Here is a 12,733-nt window from a genome sequence, read left to right on the forward strand (position 1 = left end):
CCCACCCTGGACCGAGACCCCCGAGATGCGATGGGGAGGGGGAGAGGGATGAGGAGGACCCGGGACCTTGCACAAGCTGCGTTCAGCTCGCCGAGCTGCTTCCCCAGCCAAGGAAGCTGCTTCCTTCCCAAGGAAGCTTCTCCGAAATGTTTTCTTTGGCTTACAAAGCACAGGCAGCCTCCACACACCGCGTTTTGTCCCGCGTGTGCCCAGGGGCCGGGATGAGGCGTACCAAGCCCCCCAGGAGCTGCTGCTTTGACCGTACCTGCCCTGGCACACCTGGCACACCTGTGGCCACATCCCTCGGGCAGCATCGCGGGCCGGCGACGGCTGCCAGGGGAGGGAAGGAATGGGAGAATGTCAGATCCATGGCGCTGCTTCTGCCTGCAGCCCACCTCTCCAGACCCTCAGGGAGGCTGGGGACTCCTGGGCACACATTTGGGGTGCTGAGAGCCTTGGGGAGCCCCAGGCATTGCGGCAGGCACGGGCAGAAGAGGATGAGTCTGTCTCAAACTCGAGGTTCAGCCGGCTTGGAAATACAACCGGCTCTCAAACCTCAGCAGGATCAGCAGCCCCTGCACAATCCTTGACATCTCCCAGATCCTGCTCAGCCCCAGAGTTCGCTGTGGAAATTAAATAGAACAAGCAGAGCATTGCTTCCCCCTTGGGTAGGACAAAACCCCTCAGCCCCAGAGTTCGCTGTGGAAATTAAATAGAACAAGCAGAGCATTGCTTCCCCCTTGGGTAGGACAAAACCCCTCAGCCCCAGAGTTCGCTGTGGAAATTAAATAGAACAAGCAGAACATTGCTTCCCCCTTGAGTAGGACAAAACCCCGCAGCCCCTCGGTGGCAGAACGACCCCTCTCCACCCCCACGGCCCAAGCCGAGCCAAAATGTGCCCGGGGCCAGCACGAAGCTGCCGGGTTCCTGTTTGGAAGCCGGTCCTGCCAGGGTTGGTACCTGCACACGAGGTCACCAGCGCTGGGCTTGTTGTTGTGAGTCCCGACTTATCAGCGCCCTCGTGCTTCCCTGCTCCCCGTGCCTTCCTTCCGAGCCAATTGTTGATCCCGCAGTCTTGGCTGCACTACAAAAAAGGAGATTTCCTGCAATTGTTTCGCAGGACTTGCAGCCCCATGCAAAATTTTCTGCCTATCAGCCCCCTCCCCAGCGCCGGGGCAAGGCTTGAGCCCCCTCGCTTCCCCTGCCAGACCGCGGGGCAATCACGGCTCTGTGATTAATTGCTGCCCGGCCAGAGGTGCTTCTCTGGCCACATCCATCTGCCGTCGGCTGCTGCGGGAGCGCTGCCCGGGCAGAGAGTTCAGCTTTCAGCCCTTTCCCCCTGAAAAATACCCTGAGCTCACCCTGATATCGGGGTGGCATCAGGGACAGCTTTGGCACCTTTGTTATAACCCAGCCCAGCCCCTCAGGATTCCCAGCGCTGGGGCAGGACCTGGGATGTTATTTCCTCCACAGAAGGATCCAGGCAAGATCCACCCACCCGGTGGGGTGACAGTGGAGGGGACATTCAGGGGACCCCTGTTCATCCTCAGGCACCTGCGGCTTCCACACCGACACCTGCCCGTCCCCTCCCCGCGGCAAAATCAAACGGGAGCCGCGTCCCAGGGCTGGAAATGCAGTGAAATGTCACCCGCGCTGGGCTGTCTCAGGATGTTGCACCACGACGGTCATTTCCTGCCCAGCAAGAGGCCACCAAGCCCACCCGAGCTCCGTGCCCAGAGCGCAAGAGCTGCGGAGCCGAGAGGATCCCCCCGCTCCCGACCAGCCCCAGCGCAGCCCTCGCTCAGCCGCCGGTGAGCCAGCGTTGTCCCTCCTCCCTCGTGTCCCTTCTCCTGTCCGTCTGTCCCCTATAGCATTCATCTGTCCCCTCTCCCATCCGTCTGTCCCTTCTCCCGTTTGTCTGTCCCTGGTCCTGGCCGTCTGTCCCTTCTCCTGTCCACCTATCCCCTTTACCATCCATCTGTCCCCTCTCCCATCTCTCTGTCCCTTCTCCTGTCCATCTGTCCCTTCTCCCGTCCATCTGTCCCCTCTCCCATCTGTTTCTCCTCAGTCCCAGCGATCTCTCAGGACCTGCAGCCCAGAGAGGACGGGATGTTCAGGAGCCCTGGGGGTGGCAGCTCCAGCCTCTCCCGGTTTTTGGGGCTGGTGGGTGTCAGCCTGAGTGGGTGGGTGGCTCAGGGATGATGCTCTCAGGGGGGACACCCCATTGTGGCTTGGTCCTGGTTTGCCAGGCTCCAAGAGAAGCAGGAAGACCCCACTGGAAGGGCACAGCATTCCCGAGGGAATATTTCCAGAGGCACGAGGCTGGACGGGCTCTGCAGCGTCTTTGCTGTGCAGATGCAGCTGTGCTGGGATGGGAGCTCTCACTCGGGGCAATAAGAGGATGTTCAGGTCAACTGCATTTCCCCGAAAATTAAAATTTTGTCACCTACTTGGACGTTCTGATGGCTTCTGGCAGAATGAGGGTGGCTGGCAAGTGACCATGCCCAGAGGGCTCGTGTGGGAGCAGTGGCTTTCCTGCTGGAGCTGTCTCTGGGACAGAGTCACCAGCACCTGTCTGTGTCCCAGGCTCTGGAACAGGGAACAGCCACCACGTGGGGTGACTGCTGTTTGTGGCTGGCATTTATCCTGGGTTGTGAGGGGATCACCCGGGTGGACACAGAATCTTTTGAGGGTTGATGTAGGGAGTCACCATGGGAGTAAATGTGGTTAGAAGCCCCCAGAAGGATCTTTTGGAGCCCCACGCAAGGGCTCTGTGTTCCAGGCTGCCCAGCACAGTGCTCTCCCTTTCCCTGCAGCCACCAGGATGGCCGACGTGACCACTGTCCCCACGGAGACACACACTGTCCCGAGCGAGTATGGGGACTACCACAACCTGTCCGAGCTGTTCTACCTCCTGAACCACACCTACACCTACTGCGAGTTCAGCCTGGACGAGAACGTCAAGCGGGTGATTCTCTTCATCCTCTACCTCGTCATCTTCGTGGTGGGCTTGGTGGAGAACCTCCTCGTCATCTGGGTCAACTGGCAGACACGGGGCAACAAGAGCCTGGTCAACCTGTACATCATCAACATGGCCATCGCCGACCTGGGGGTGCTGCTCTCGCTGCCCATCTGGATGCTGGAGGTGATGCTGGATTACACCTGGCTCTGGGGCAGCTTCCTCTGCCGCTTCACCCACTACTTCTACTTCGCCAACATGTACGCCAGCATCTTCTTCCTCACCTGCCTGAGCGTGGATCGCTACGTGACGCTGACCACCTCCTCCCTCTTCTGGCAGCGGCACCAGCACCGCGCTCGCCGCGGGGTCTGCGCCGCCAGCTGGCTCCTGGCCGCCTCCATCCCCGTGCTGGAGGTGGCTCACATGCAGCTGGTCAACACCGGGGAGCCCATTTGCATCTTTTTGGCTCCTTTTGAGACCTACGACGAGTGGGCGCTGGCGGTCAGCCTGGCCACCACCACCATCGGTTTCCTGGTGCCGTTCCCCATCATCGCGGTGTCCAACGCGCTGACTGCGCGTTTCCTGCGCCGCTCCAAGCCCGAGAGCCGCAAGCACTGCCTGCTCATCTACGCCTACATCGGCGTCTTCCTGCTCAGCTGGCTGCCCTTCCACGTCGTGCTGACTCTGCTCACCCTCGAGGGCAACCACCTCGTCCTGCACTGCACCTTCGCCCATTTCCTCTATTTCTTCTACGACATCATAGACTGCTTCACGCTGCTCCACTGCGTCGTCAACCCCATCCTCTACAATTTCCTCAGCAAGAACTTCCGCAGCAAACTCATCTCTGCCGTGGTCAAGTACATCCCCAAGGATCACGGTGGCCAGAAGGGAGCTGGCAACTCCTCCTCCAGCACGCAGCACTCCATAGTCATTGCAAAGGAGAACAGCCCTCCTAATTAAAGGGGTTGGACTCTCCCAATCTCCATCCTGGGGCTCCCTGGGGATAGCAGGATGGATTTTCCTGTTGCTGAGGACACAGTTTGCTTGGGCACAGCCCTTCTTGGGCAGTGGCAGGATGAGCTGCCAGGTTTGAGGAGAGCAGGGAGCTATGGACATCTTGCCTCTGGAGTGTTGCTGTGTCCAACCCAAAGAAAGGATAAGACAAAATTATATTCCCTGTTTGACAAGTGAAACCCTTGCAATAATAAAGTCTGTTACCCCACTCAGTGTCTGATACAAGTCACCCTGAGATCAGAACCCATCCTGCCCCAAGCTGTGGGGTTGGAGTCCATAATCTGCCCCATCACGGGCGTTCCTGCACCCCCAAACTGTCCCTGAGCCCCAGCCCTGGGCATGGCACTGCCTGCTGAGTGCCACCCTGAGAGGGAGAGAAGGAATCACCCCTTTGGAGCACAAACCCCCCCTCACCACACCAGCACTGTCCAGAGCCTGATTTTTGAGAGATGAAGGTGAAGCAGCTGAAGGGGCTGAGCAGGGCACAGACCTGAGAGGAGGAACAACTTAGATTTGAGATCAGCCACTCCTTCAAAGCAGTTTTGCAAACCCAGTGGTAAACCAGTGATGGCTAAACTGGGTTTGACTGGGAAGGGCTGCTCCAAACCAACTTTGGGTCCCCCATCTCCTTAACTGCAGTCTGCTCTGCAGCATCCCCCAGCAGGTTTTTATGGCCACTGGGTGCATTTCCCAACTCCATCAGGCTCCAACAACCCTTCCCCTTCCACCAAAGTCCCTGTGGGAGCACGTGCAGAAAACCTTGGAGCTGGAGCAAGGGCTGGGTTTGTGCTGTGCAAGGAACTGCAGCATCTGGAGAAAATTCATCCTTGTGTGAACCCTGATCTCAGTCACGTGCTGGAGGTCGAGCCCTCGCTGGGGGAAGGTGACAGAGCCCATAAATCCTCCAAAGTCCTTGAGCTGCTCGAGGAATATGTGAAAAAAAAAAAAAAAAAAAGCAGAGCATAAGCAGTTCTGGGGGACAGGATGCTGGAGCAGGATGTCCAGGAGAAACCCATGACCAGGGGTCAGGATGGAGACAGGGTTATCGTGGGGCTGGCTGGGAAAGCTCTGCCAGTTCCAGGGGTCCTTGGTGGGGTAAAACCCAAAATATCTCAGGGTTTATTTAGAACCCTAAATCCCTCAGGGTTCTTCTGCAGGGAGGTTTCTCTGTAGGCCAGGATATGAGCACTGAGGGAACAATCCAAATGAAGAGAAATCCTGGGAAAGCTCCAGCCCTTCCTCAGGATTCCCTGCTCAGGTTGTTTCTGCTCCTCACAGCTGTGAGTGCAGAACCTGGGGGGCTGTGAGACCCCCAAGCTGAGATCTGCAACCACAGGACCCCACCACCTTCATTCCCTGATCCCAAACCCTGAAACCAGGGGAAAAATACACTCAAGATACTTAAATATGTAAAATTTGATATTTCACTTAATAAACTTAATTTTTAACTCTCTTCATTTCTCTGCACTTTTTTTTTCCATAGACCTTAGTGCCAGAGTGGCCTCAAATAAATTGTCACCCATTCAGTGACTTGGGCTGGGGCACTTTGTTCTGCCACCTCCATGGGAAATTCTTGTGTCAAGGTGGAATTTTTGTGGTTTCATTTATAGCCCTTGCTCCTTGTCCTGTCTAAACTGAAAAGTTTAGCACCATCCTCTTGGCACCCACCCTTTGAGATATTCTTATGGATTGATGAAACCACCTCTCAAATAAGATATTTATACAGGCATTCCTGGATGAAAAATATTTTATCAAGAAGCAGCTACAAGAGGTCAATGTTTTCCATTTTATTATTCTAAATAAAAAACACACTTTTGTGCTGAACAATGGAGTAGAAAAGAACCCGATGTACAACGATTTTAGACATCTACCATTTGGGGGAGGGGGGGAAAGTTTACAAAATATACAAAACTTTACAGCAAATAGATAGTAAACACTTAAATAGCAGGAGGTCAGTACCTACGATTAACTTAACAAAAAAGGTTAGACAGCAAGTTCAACTCTTGTTCTTTCTTCTTCTGCTCAGTTACTCTGATGAGAGACCTGGATCCACTGAGAACAGGGAAAATGGATTTTGTGTTGGGATGGGAGTGAGCCTGGGCTTGGATTAGGGCTCCCAGAGGGGATTCCCTGTCTGGGATCCCCAGGAGGCTCCATGACCTGGATGCTGCCAGAATTTCCCTTCTGCAACTCCCTCTCCTACCCCAGGATCCCAAAGCACTTTGCAAACACCCCAGGGGAGGTAGGTGGGTGTCCCCACAGCCACCAAGGGCAGTGGGGGTGGGAGAGAGCCAGGTTTGCCCAGGGTGGTGGTGAAGGAACCAAATCTGGCACAGAGCAGCTGCTCTGGCTCTCCCAACACTGAACTGGAGCTCCCAGTTAGGCTGGGACAGGGACAGGGGTGACATCCCTGCCAAGCCCTGAAGGCTCAGGAACACCCAGGACCCTCCTGGGGGGAGCACTCAGGTCTCTGACCCCTCTGGGAGCAGCAGCAGCAGCAGGTCCACACCCATCCCTGCATCCCCTCTGCTGCTGATTTTGGGGTGCTCCATGTGGGAATGATCCTTTTCAACCCAGACAAGCAGGAATTCCCTGGATCAGAGCCAGCAGCAAGCAGGGGGCTCCTGCTTTTCCCCCCCTCCAGGGCCAGGAGTGAGGGCTGGCTGTGCCCATTGGTATTTCAGTGTAAAAGCTTCTCTTTTTGGTTTATGTGCACAAAAGGTTTTTGCTTTTCAGCTTAGTGAGATCCAGGGCTGCAGACCCTCCCTGAAGCTCAGCAGGGCTTCTGGAACATTCCAGGAGGGTCTCAAGGCTCTCCCAGCCTTGCCCATCCCTCACACTCCTCACAGCCACCTCCAGAGCAGTGCAGGGGGTGCCCATCCCTGTCCCTGTCCCCAGCCTGTCACCAGCCAGGCACAGCCCTGAGTGCTTGAGGGGACTCTGCACCAACAGGGGGTGGGACTGGGTGACCCCCAAAGGTCCCTTCCAGCTTGATCCACCCCACAATTCCATGACAAAAACCCTGGAACACAAAGAGCAGCTCAGAGGAGCTCACAGCAAAGCCCCTACATTTCCCAGAGCAACCACACCATTCCCAAAATTACCTTTTCTCTTGTAAAACCCAGCACAGCTCAACACAGCAATCCCAGGACCTCCAGCCCAGAGTTCAGGAGTCACCATTCCAACCCAGAGCTTCCCTTGGCTCTGGTGCCTCCCTTCCTCCAAAGCCAGGCTCCAGCACCCTCCCCACTCCTGGAGGTAGCTTGGTACCACAGGAGGTACCACCCTCATTTTACAGATGAGGAAACTGAGGCAAAGAGGTGAAGTGACCTGCCCAAGGCCACAGCAGAGCCAGAAGAGACACCCCTGGGTGCTCTGAGCTCTCAGAGTCCAGCTCCCCACTGCAGGATGGCCCTTGCTGGGTGGCCCTCAGTGGGGTGAGTTTCCAGGGTTTGCAAATCACGAGTTTAGTTAAAGTTTAGTTTCATTTTGTAACAGCAAAACTTGACAGAAGCCCAGGAGCACTGGAGAGCCCCCAGCACTTCCTTGTCTGTGAGGTAGAATGAGTTACCCGAGGGCAGCCCCAGCTTGGAAACATCTGTTCCTCCCCCACCTCTGCCCCACAGCTGGATAACAGGGGGAGAAGTTAATCCATGCCCTTCCCAGTGTTAATACTGTTGGCACCAGCTGACCTTGCCAGGGTGGCCAGGAGAGACCCCCAGGGGTGGCCAGGAGAGACCCCCATGATGAGCTGGAGCTGATACAGGGCCAGGAGAGACCCCTGTGCCCACAAGAGCCTCCTGCACCAAGGGCCACCAAAACACAGAGAGGAAAAGCCACCCATGGCCAGGAAAGCCCCTCCATGGCCAGGAGAGCCCCCCACACCCAGGAGAGCCCCCAGCACAGAGCCTGAGAGGCCAAACCATCACTGTGGCTCCCATTCCATGAACAAATCACATCATCCACACACATTTGCCACTGAACACATCCAGGATGAGGTGATGCAGGGCTGGGAGGGGATCCCTTTGCAGGAGAAAGGTCCCTCCTCCTTCCAGGGAGTTAAGGCAACAGCTTCATCCTGACTCATCTGCTGGGGCAGAGCAGAGCCAGGAGACTCCTGTGGCCACCACAAAAACCCTCCCAGGGAGCAGGGAGCTGCTTCCCTCCCTCTGCAGTCATGGGAGAACACACAGCCACCTCCTCCTGGGCTCTGCAGGGACATTGTGTGGCTCCTTCTCCTCCTCCTCCAGCTCTCAGGGCACGAGTGAGTCCCAGCCATGGCAGCCTGGGAATCTGTGAATTCCCTGCTGCTGGTTCCCTGCTGGGATTTCTCCTTGTTTACACACTCAGGTGCTTCCTGCTCCTCTTCCCAGCAATGCAGCAATGGTTGATCCCAGAGCACACTTTGCCCATCTCCTGGCAGTAGCAGCAGAACACCCAGAATGTCTTTTTTCCTTTTTTTTTTTCCTTTCTCTTTTGTTCCTTTCCTTCGAGTCCAGCACCTGCTCTGGCTCTGTCCCTCTCCACTGAGGTCAGGTGTGAAAATCTTAGCAGCATCAGTTTGTGGACAAGCTCAGGGTTAGCCTGGTCAAGTGGGCTAAAAGGTTAAAAAAAAAATAGAATCTAGGCTCAAAAACTAGTGAGAAATGCTAAAAGCACATAACTCAATGGCCTCTAACAGGACCAGAGGTAAGTAAACATGACAGACTCCTTGAAACAGTGATGTACCTCACGTGCTGTTAATTTGTACAACGCCACCAATCTAAAAAGCCCTAGGAAGGCCCCAAAAAAAAAAAAAAAAAAAAAATCAAACCAAAACCAAAAAAATAAGAATTCCATCCCATCCATGACGCCTGACCATTAAATAAAACAAAACAACACCGTTTTTTTTCTTTTTTTCTCCCCCTCCACAGCTTCCTCCATTAACACCACACCCCTGCCCCATCAGCTATCCGTGTTTTTCTCAGCCTCTTTGGAATGGATGATGTACATGAAAGTCTGCTCGATGGTGAAATCCGGCGGGAGGCTGCCCTTGTGCACCCCTATGTGCTTGCTCATCAGGTTGAGCGTGGAGCTGTAGTGACCACACACGGTGCAACGATACATGAGGGCCCCCGAGTGTGTCCTCAGGTGACACTTGATGGTGGAACGCCCTCGGAAGAACTTGTGGCACACCTTGCACTGGTACGGCTTCTCCCCGGTGTGGATGCGCCGGTGGTAGTTGAACTCGCTGGTGTGGGCAAACCTCTTGCCACACACCTTGCAGCTGTACTTGCTGTTGCCAGGTTGGTTCTGCAGGGCCAGCTCTTCGCTCAGGAACTCCTCGGGCAGTTTTCTCTTAGGCAGCCCCTGTGGTTGCAGGCGCTCCCCAAACCCAGCCCTGATGTCCAGGTTGCCCCCGCATTTGTGCTGGCTGACGTGGTAGCGATAGGCGGCTTCCAGCTTGAAGCTCTGGCTGCAGAAGTGGCACTGGAAAAGAGCCTCCTCCACGTGCTGGTGCACGGCCAGGTGCTTCTCCAGCAGCTGCCTGTCCACGAAGCTGCTGGCACAAACAGAGCAGGAGAAAACGGAGATGCCCAGATGGGACAGGGCGTGCCACAGCAGGCTGCAGAGGCTCAGGTGCCGCTGGTCGCACACGCCGCACGTTTGGCTCTTCAGGTTCACGTGCTCCAGCAGGTGGTTCCTCACCGTGTGGAAATCTTTGGCCAAAGGCTTCCCACAGGCAGCACAGGCCAGCTCAGGGCTGGGCCCTCCCCCAAACACGGCCACTTTCCCCGGCAGGGGGTCGCTGGGGTGGACAATGAGGTTGTTGTCGAAGACCCCGTCCCGCCGGTGCAGCGTCAGCTGCCACTGCGTGAAGAACTTGGTCTCGCACATGTCGCAGGAGAAGAGGAAGATGCCAATGTGGGACAGCACGTGAGTGACCCTGGAGTTGTGGTCCTGGAAGTGGGTCTCACACACTTTGCAGTTCCCCGTGAGCAGGTCCACGTGGTCCCTGGCGTGCTGGCGGATCAGTTGGATGTTGGGCTCCAGCACTTTCTTGCACACCTGGCAGGGCATGGCTTTGCTGTCCCGGCTGTCTGTCTCAAAGGCCAGCTCCTCCTCGCTGTCATCACTCAGCTCAATCACTTCCTCAGATGGGACCAGCTCTTCTCCAGCATCCTCAAAATGCAGCTCGGCCTCTCCCAAATCCTCCAGCTGGAGCTCATCCATCTGCTCGAATCCCTGCTCTTTGGAGTGGTCGCTGTTGCTGGGGCAGGAGTTGCTCCCCGTGGAGACATCCAGGGAGGGGTCAGTGGGGAAGAAGCTGCCCTTGCTGTAGTCACCATTGCTCTGGGCCTTGTACTGAGGGCATGAGCTGCCAGTGGTCTGTGCCACCACATTCCCACCTTGCTGCACCCCCAGACCCACGACAGGAGCAAACTGCCCCGGATCCGACTCCTGCTCTGTCTTAGGAGGCTGCTGTGGGTGCATCAGGGGAAGAGCCTGGCTGGCCTCACCCACAGGATTCCTGTCATCCTCTTTGTAGCTGCCTGCCACGTCCCCATGCAGGAGGTAACTCCGCTCGGGGCCGAAGTGCTCCGTGCTGCTCCGCATGTCTCCCAAAGAGTGGCTCTGCTCCGAGGAGGTGCTGCTCAGGGGCCCAGCCCGGCCTTCCCCCACAGCCAGGGCAGGCTGCTTGGTGATGGCCGAGCTCTCCAGGTCAGGGAAGGTGGAGTGACAAGCCTGCAGCAGATCCTCCATGCCCAGCCTCTCCGCCACCTCGTAGATAACACCCACATTGATGAGGTCGGTGAAGAGCTCCGAGGTGTACACGAAGCTCAGGATCTTCTCAAAGTTGGCTGGCGTGATAAAATCCACCACGTAGGTCCTGGCAGCATCCAGCCCCGTGTTGAGGAAGAGGTTCTGGAAGTAGCCAGCAGCACAGGCCAGCACAGCCTTGTGTGCAGCAAAGGAGCGGGAGCCCACCAGGATGGTGACGTCGCACATGGTCTCGGACAGCCGGCACTTGTTGAGTTCCTTCAGCAGGTTGTTGGGGTGGTTGGTGCTGTGCAGTTTGATCCTCATGCCCATCTTAGCAGCTGCTTAAGAGTTCCTTTCTCCTGGTCAGCTCGGCCTTCACGCTTTTATCCGTGGTGGGAGCAGGAACTGGCAGGGCAAGGGGCTCTGCAGAGGGGAAATGAAAAATAATGGTATTTAATGACCAAAGAAACACCATTCTGGTCATACCCTCAACCCTTTGAGGAGCCACAGAGCAGCTGCTCAGCTGGAGATGAACTAAACCTGTCTTGTTACCTCACAGACCAACTTTTGGCTGGTTGTGCAAAGCTGCAAAGTCAAAACAAAAAAAAAAAATACTGACTCTCAGCAGCCTGAAGGTTCCATTGCTCTTGGGGCAGGGACAGAGATCCTGCTGACTCTGAGACCCAACCAGAGCCTTTTCAGACATCTCCCCTCTTCCCAAAGTGGGGATGAGGCTCCTCTCCAAAGAGCTGTCACTCAGGATGGACACAGCAGATGAATTTGCCTCTAGGTCTCCTCCAGCTGCAGCCACTTCATTCCTTCACTTCAGATTCCACCTGTACCCACAAGGAGACTCCAGGTTGCCAGGTGGGATTCTCTGCATTCCAGCCTTGTGGATTCCCAGGTGGGATTTTCTGCATTCCAGCCTCCTGGATTCCCCTGGGATGGATTCCCCTGGGATTTCTGCTCCAATGGAGCCTGTGGCACCTCTCAGATTCCCTGGCTGCCACCACACCTGTCCCACAGCACCGACCATTCCCCCCAGTGTCCTCCCAGCTCGTTCACTGTCCTGCTCATGGAAGCCCCAACAGCTCTTGGGATTTCACAAACTTACCCAGGGAGCTCTATCCTTAATTGCCCTATTCCTAATTCCCTGCCTTTCCCTGTCTGAGACAGGGAACGAACTCAGAAGGCAGCAAAAGGGGAAGTTTGGAGGGGGCTGGAGCTACCCCTGCCCCACTCCAGGAAAAACCAAAGGGCCAGAGCTGCGGAGGGATGGGGGAACCACCAAACACCACCGGCAGCTGGAGAGGGAGAGGAGGAGGAGGATGAAGATGCCGCGGGGAAGGCTCTGGAAGGCAAACGCTCCCCAGCCCAAAAAGCACCTGGGCAATTCGTGCGGAGGGCGATGGGGGAGAAGGGAAAAGAGCGGGACAGAGGGTGGGGGGTCGGGAAGGCACCGGCGGGGAGTCCCGAAGCTGCTCCGGCAGAAACGGGAGGAGATGGGGGGGGAACAGCGGGGAACCCCGAGGGGCCCGGGGATGGGGGCAGGAAAGGCTCCGGGAGAGCCACGAAAGGCGGCGGGAGGCCCCGGGAGAGGGTAGGAGGGGGTCGGCGCGGGGCTGGCGGCCGGGGGATCCCTGCGGGGACCGGGGGTCGCGGGCGGGGGTCGCTCCTTACCCGCCCGGCGCCCCGCACCATCCCGGCCCGGCTCACACAAAGGCGCCGACCCGCCCCGCGCCCGCCCCGGCCCGCGGCGCCTTCCGGAGCCGCCGCCAGCAGCGCCCCCGCGCGGCGGGGAGGACACGCGGCGGGGCGCGGGCGCGGACACGGACACGCGGACACGGACACACGGACACGGACACACGGACACGCGGAGGGGAGCGGGCGCGGACACGCGGACACGGACACACGGACACACGGACACGCGGACACACGGACACGGACACGGACACACGGACACACGGACACGCGGACACACGGACACGGACACGGGGCAGGATGCACAGACACGGA

The 12,733-nt window shown here is 57.0% G+C and overlaps 2 protein-coding genes across 2 annotated transcripts; one reads left to right on the top strand and one right to left on the bottom strand.

The window, feature by feature from the left end:
* The first annotated feature begins 1,566 nt into the window (after positions 1-1,566).
* On the top strand, positions 1,567-4,152 carry ACKR5 (atypical chemokine receptor 5). The gene is made up of 2 exons (XM_079329304.1): positions 1,567-1,811; positions 2,817-4,152. The coding sequence occupies exon 2, from the start codon at positions 2,825-2,827 to the stop codon at positions 3,917-3,919; it is 1,095 nt and encodes a 364-aa protein (XP_079185430.1). The 5' UTR covers positions 1,567-1,811; positions 2,817-2,824; the 3' UTR covers positions 3,920-4,152.
* Positions 4,153-8,454: 4,302 nt separating this feature from the next.
* Positions 8,455-12,470, bottom strand: ZBTB39 (zinc finger and BTB domain containing 39). The gene is made up of 2 exons (XM_079329186.1): positions 12,398-12,470; positions 8,455-11,140 (listed from the first exon to the last, which is right to left on the bottom strand). The coding sequence occupies exon 2, from the start codon at positions 11,045-11,047 to the stop codon at positions 8,918-8,920; it is 2,130 nt and encodes a 709-aa protein (XP_079185312.1). The 5' UTR covers positions 11,048-11,140; positions 12,398-12,470; the 3' UTR covers positions 8,455-8,917.
* Between the last annotated feature and the right edge of the window lie 263 nt (positions 12,471-12,733).

The sequence above is a fragment of the Erithacus rubecula genome (assembly GCF_903797595.1).
Source record: "Erithacus rubecula genome assembly, chromosome: 31".
NCBI classification, from domain to species: Eukaryota; Metazoa; Chordata; class Aves; order Passeriformes; family Muscicapidae; genus Erithacus; species Erithacus rubecula.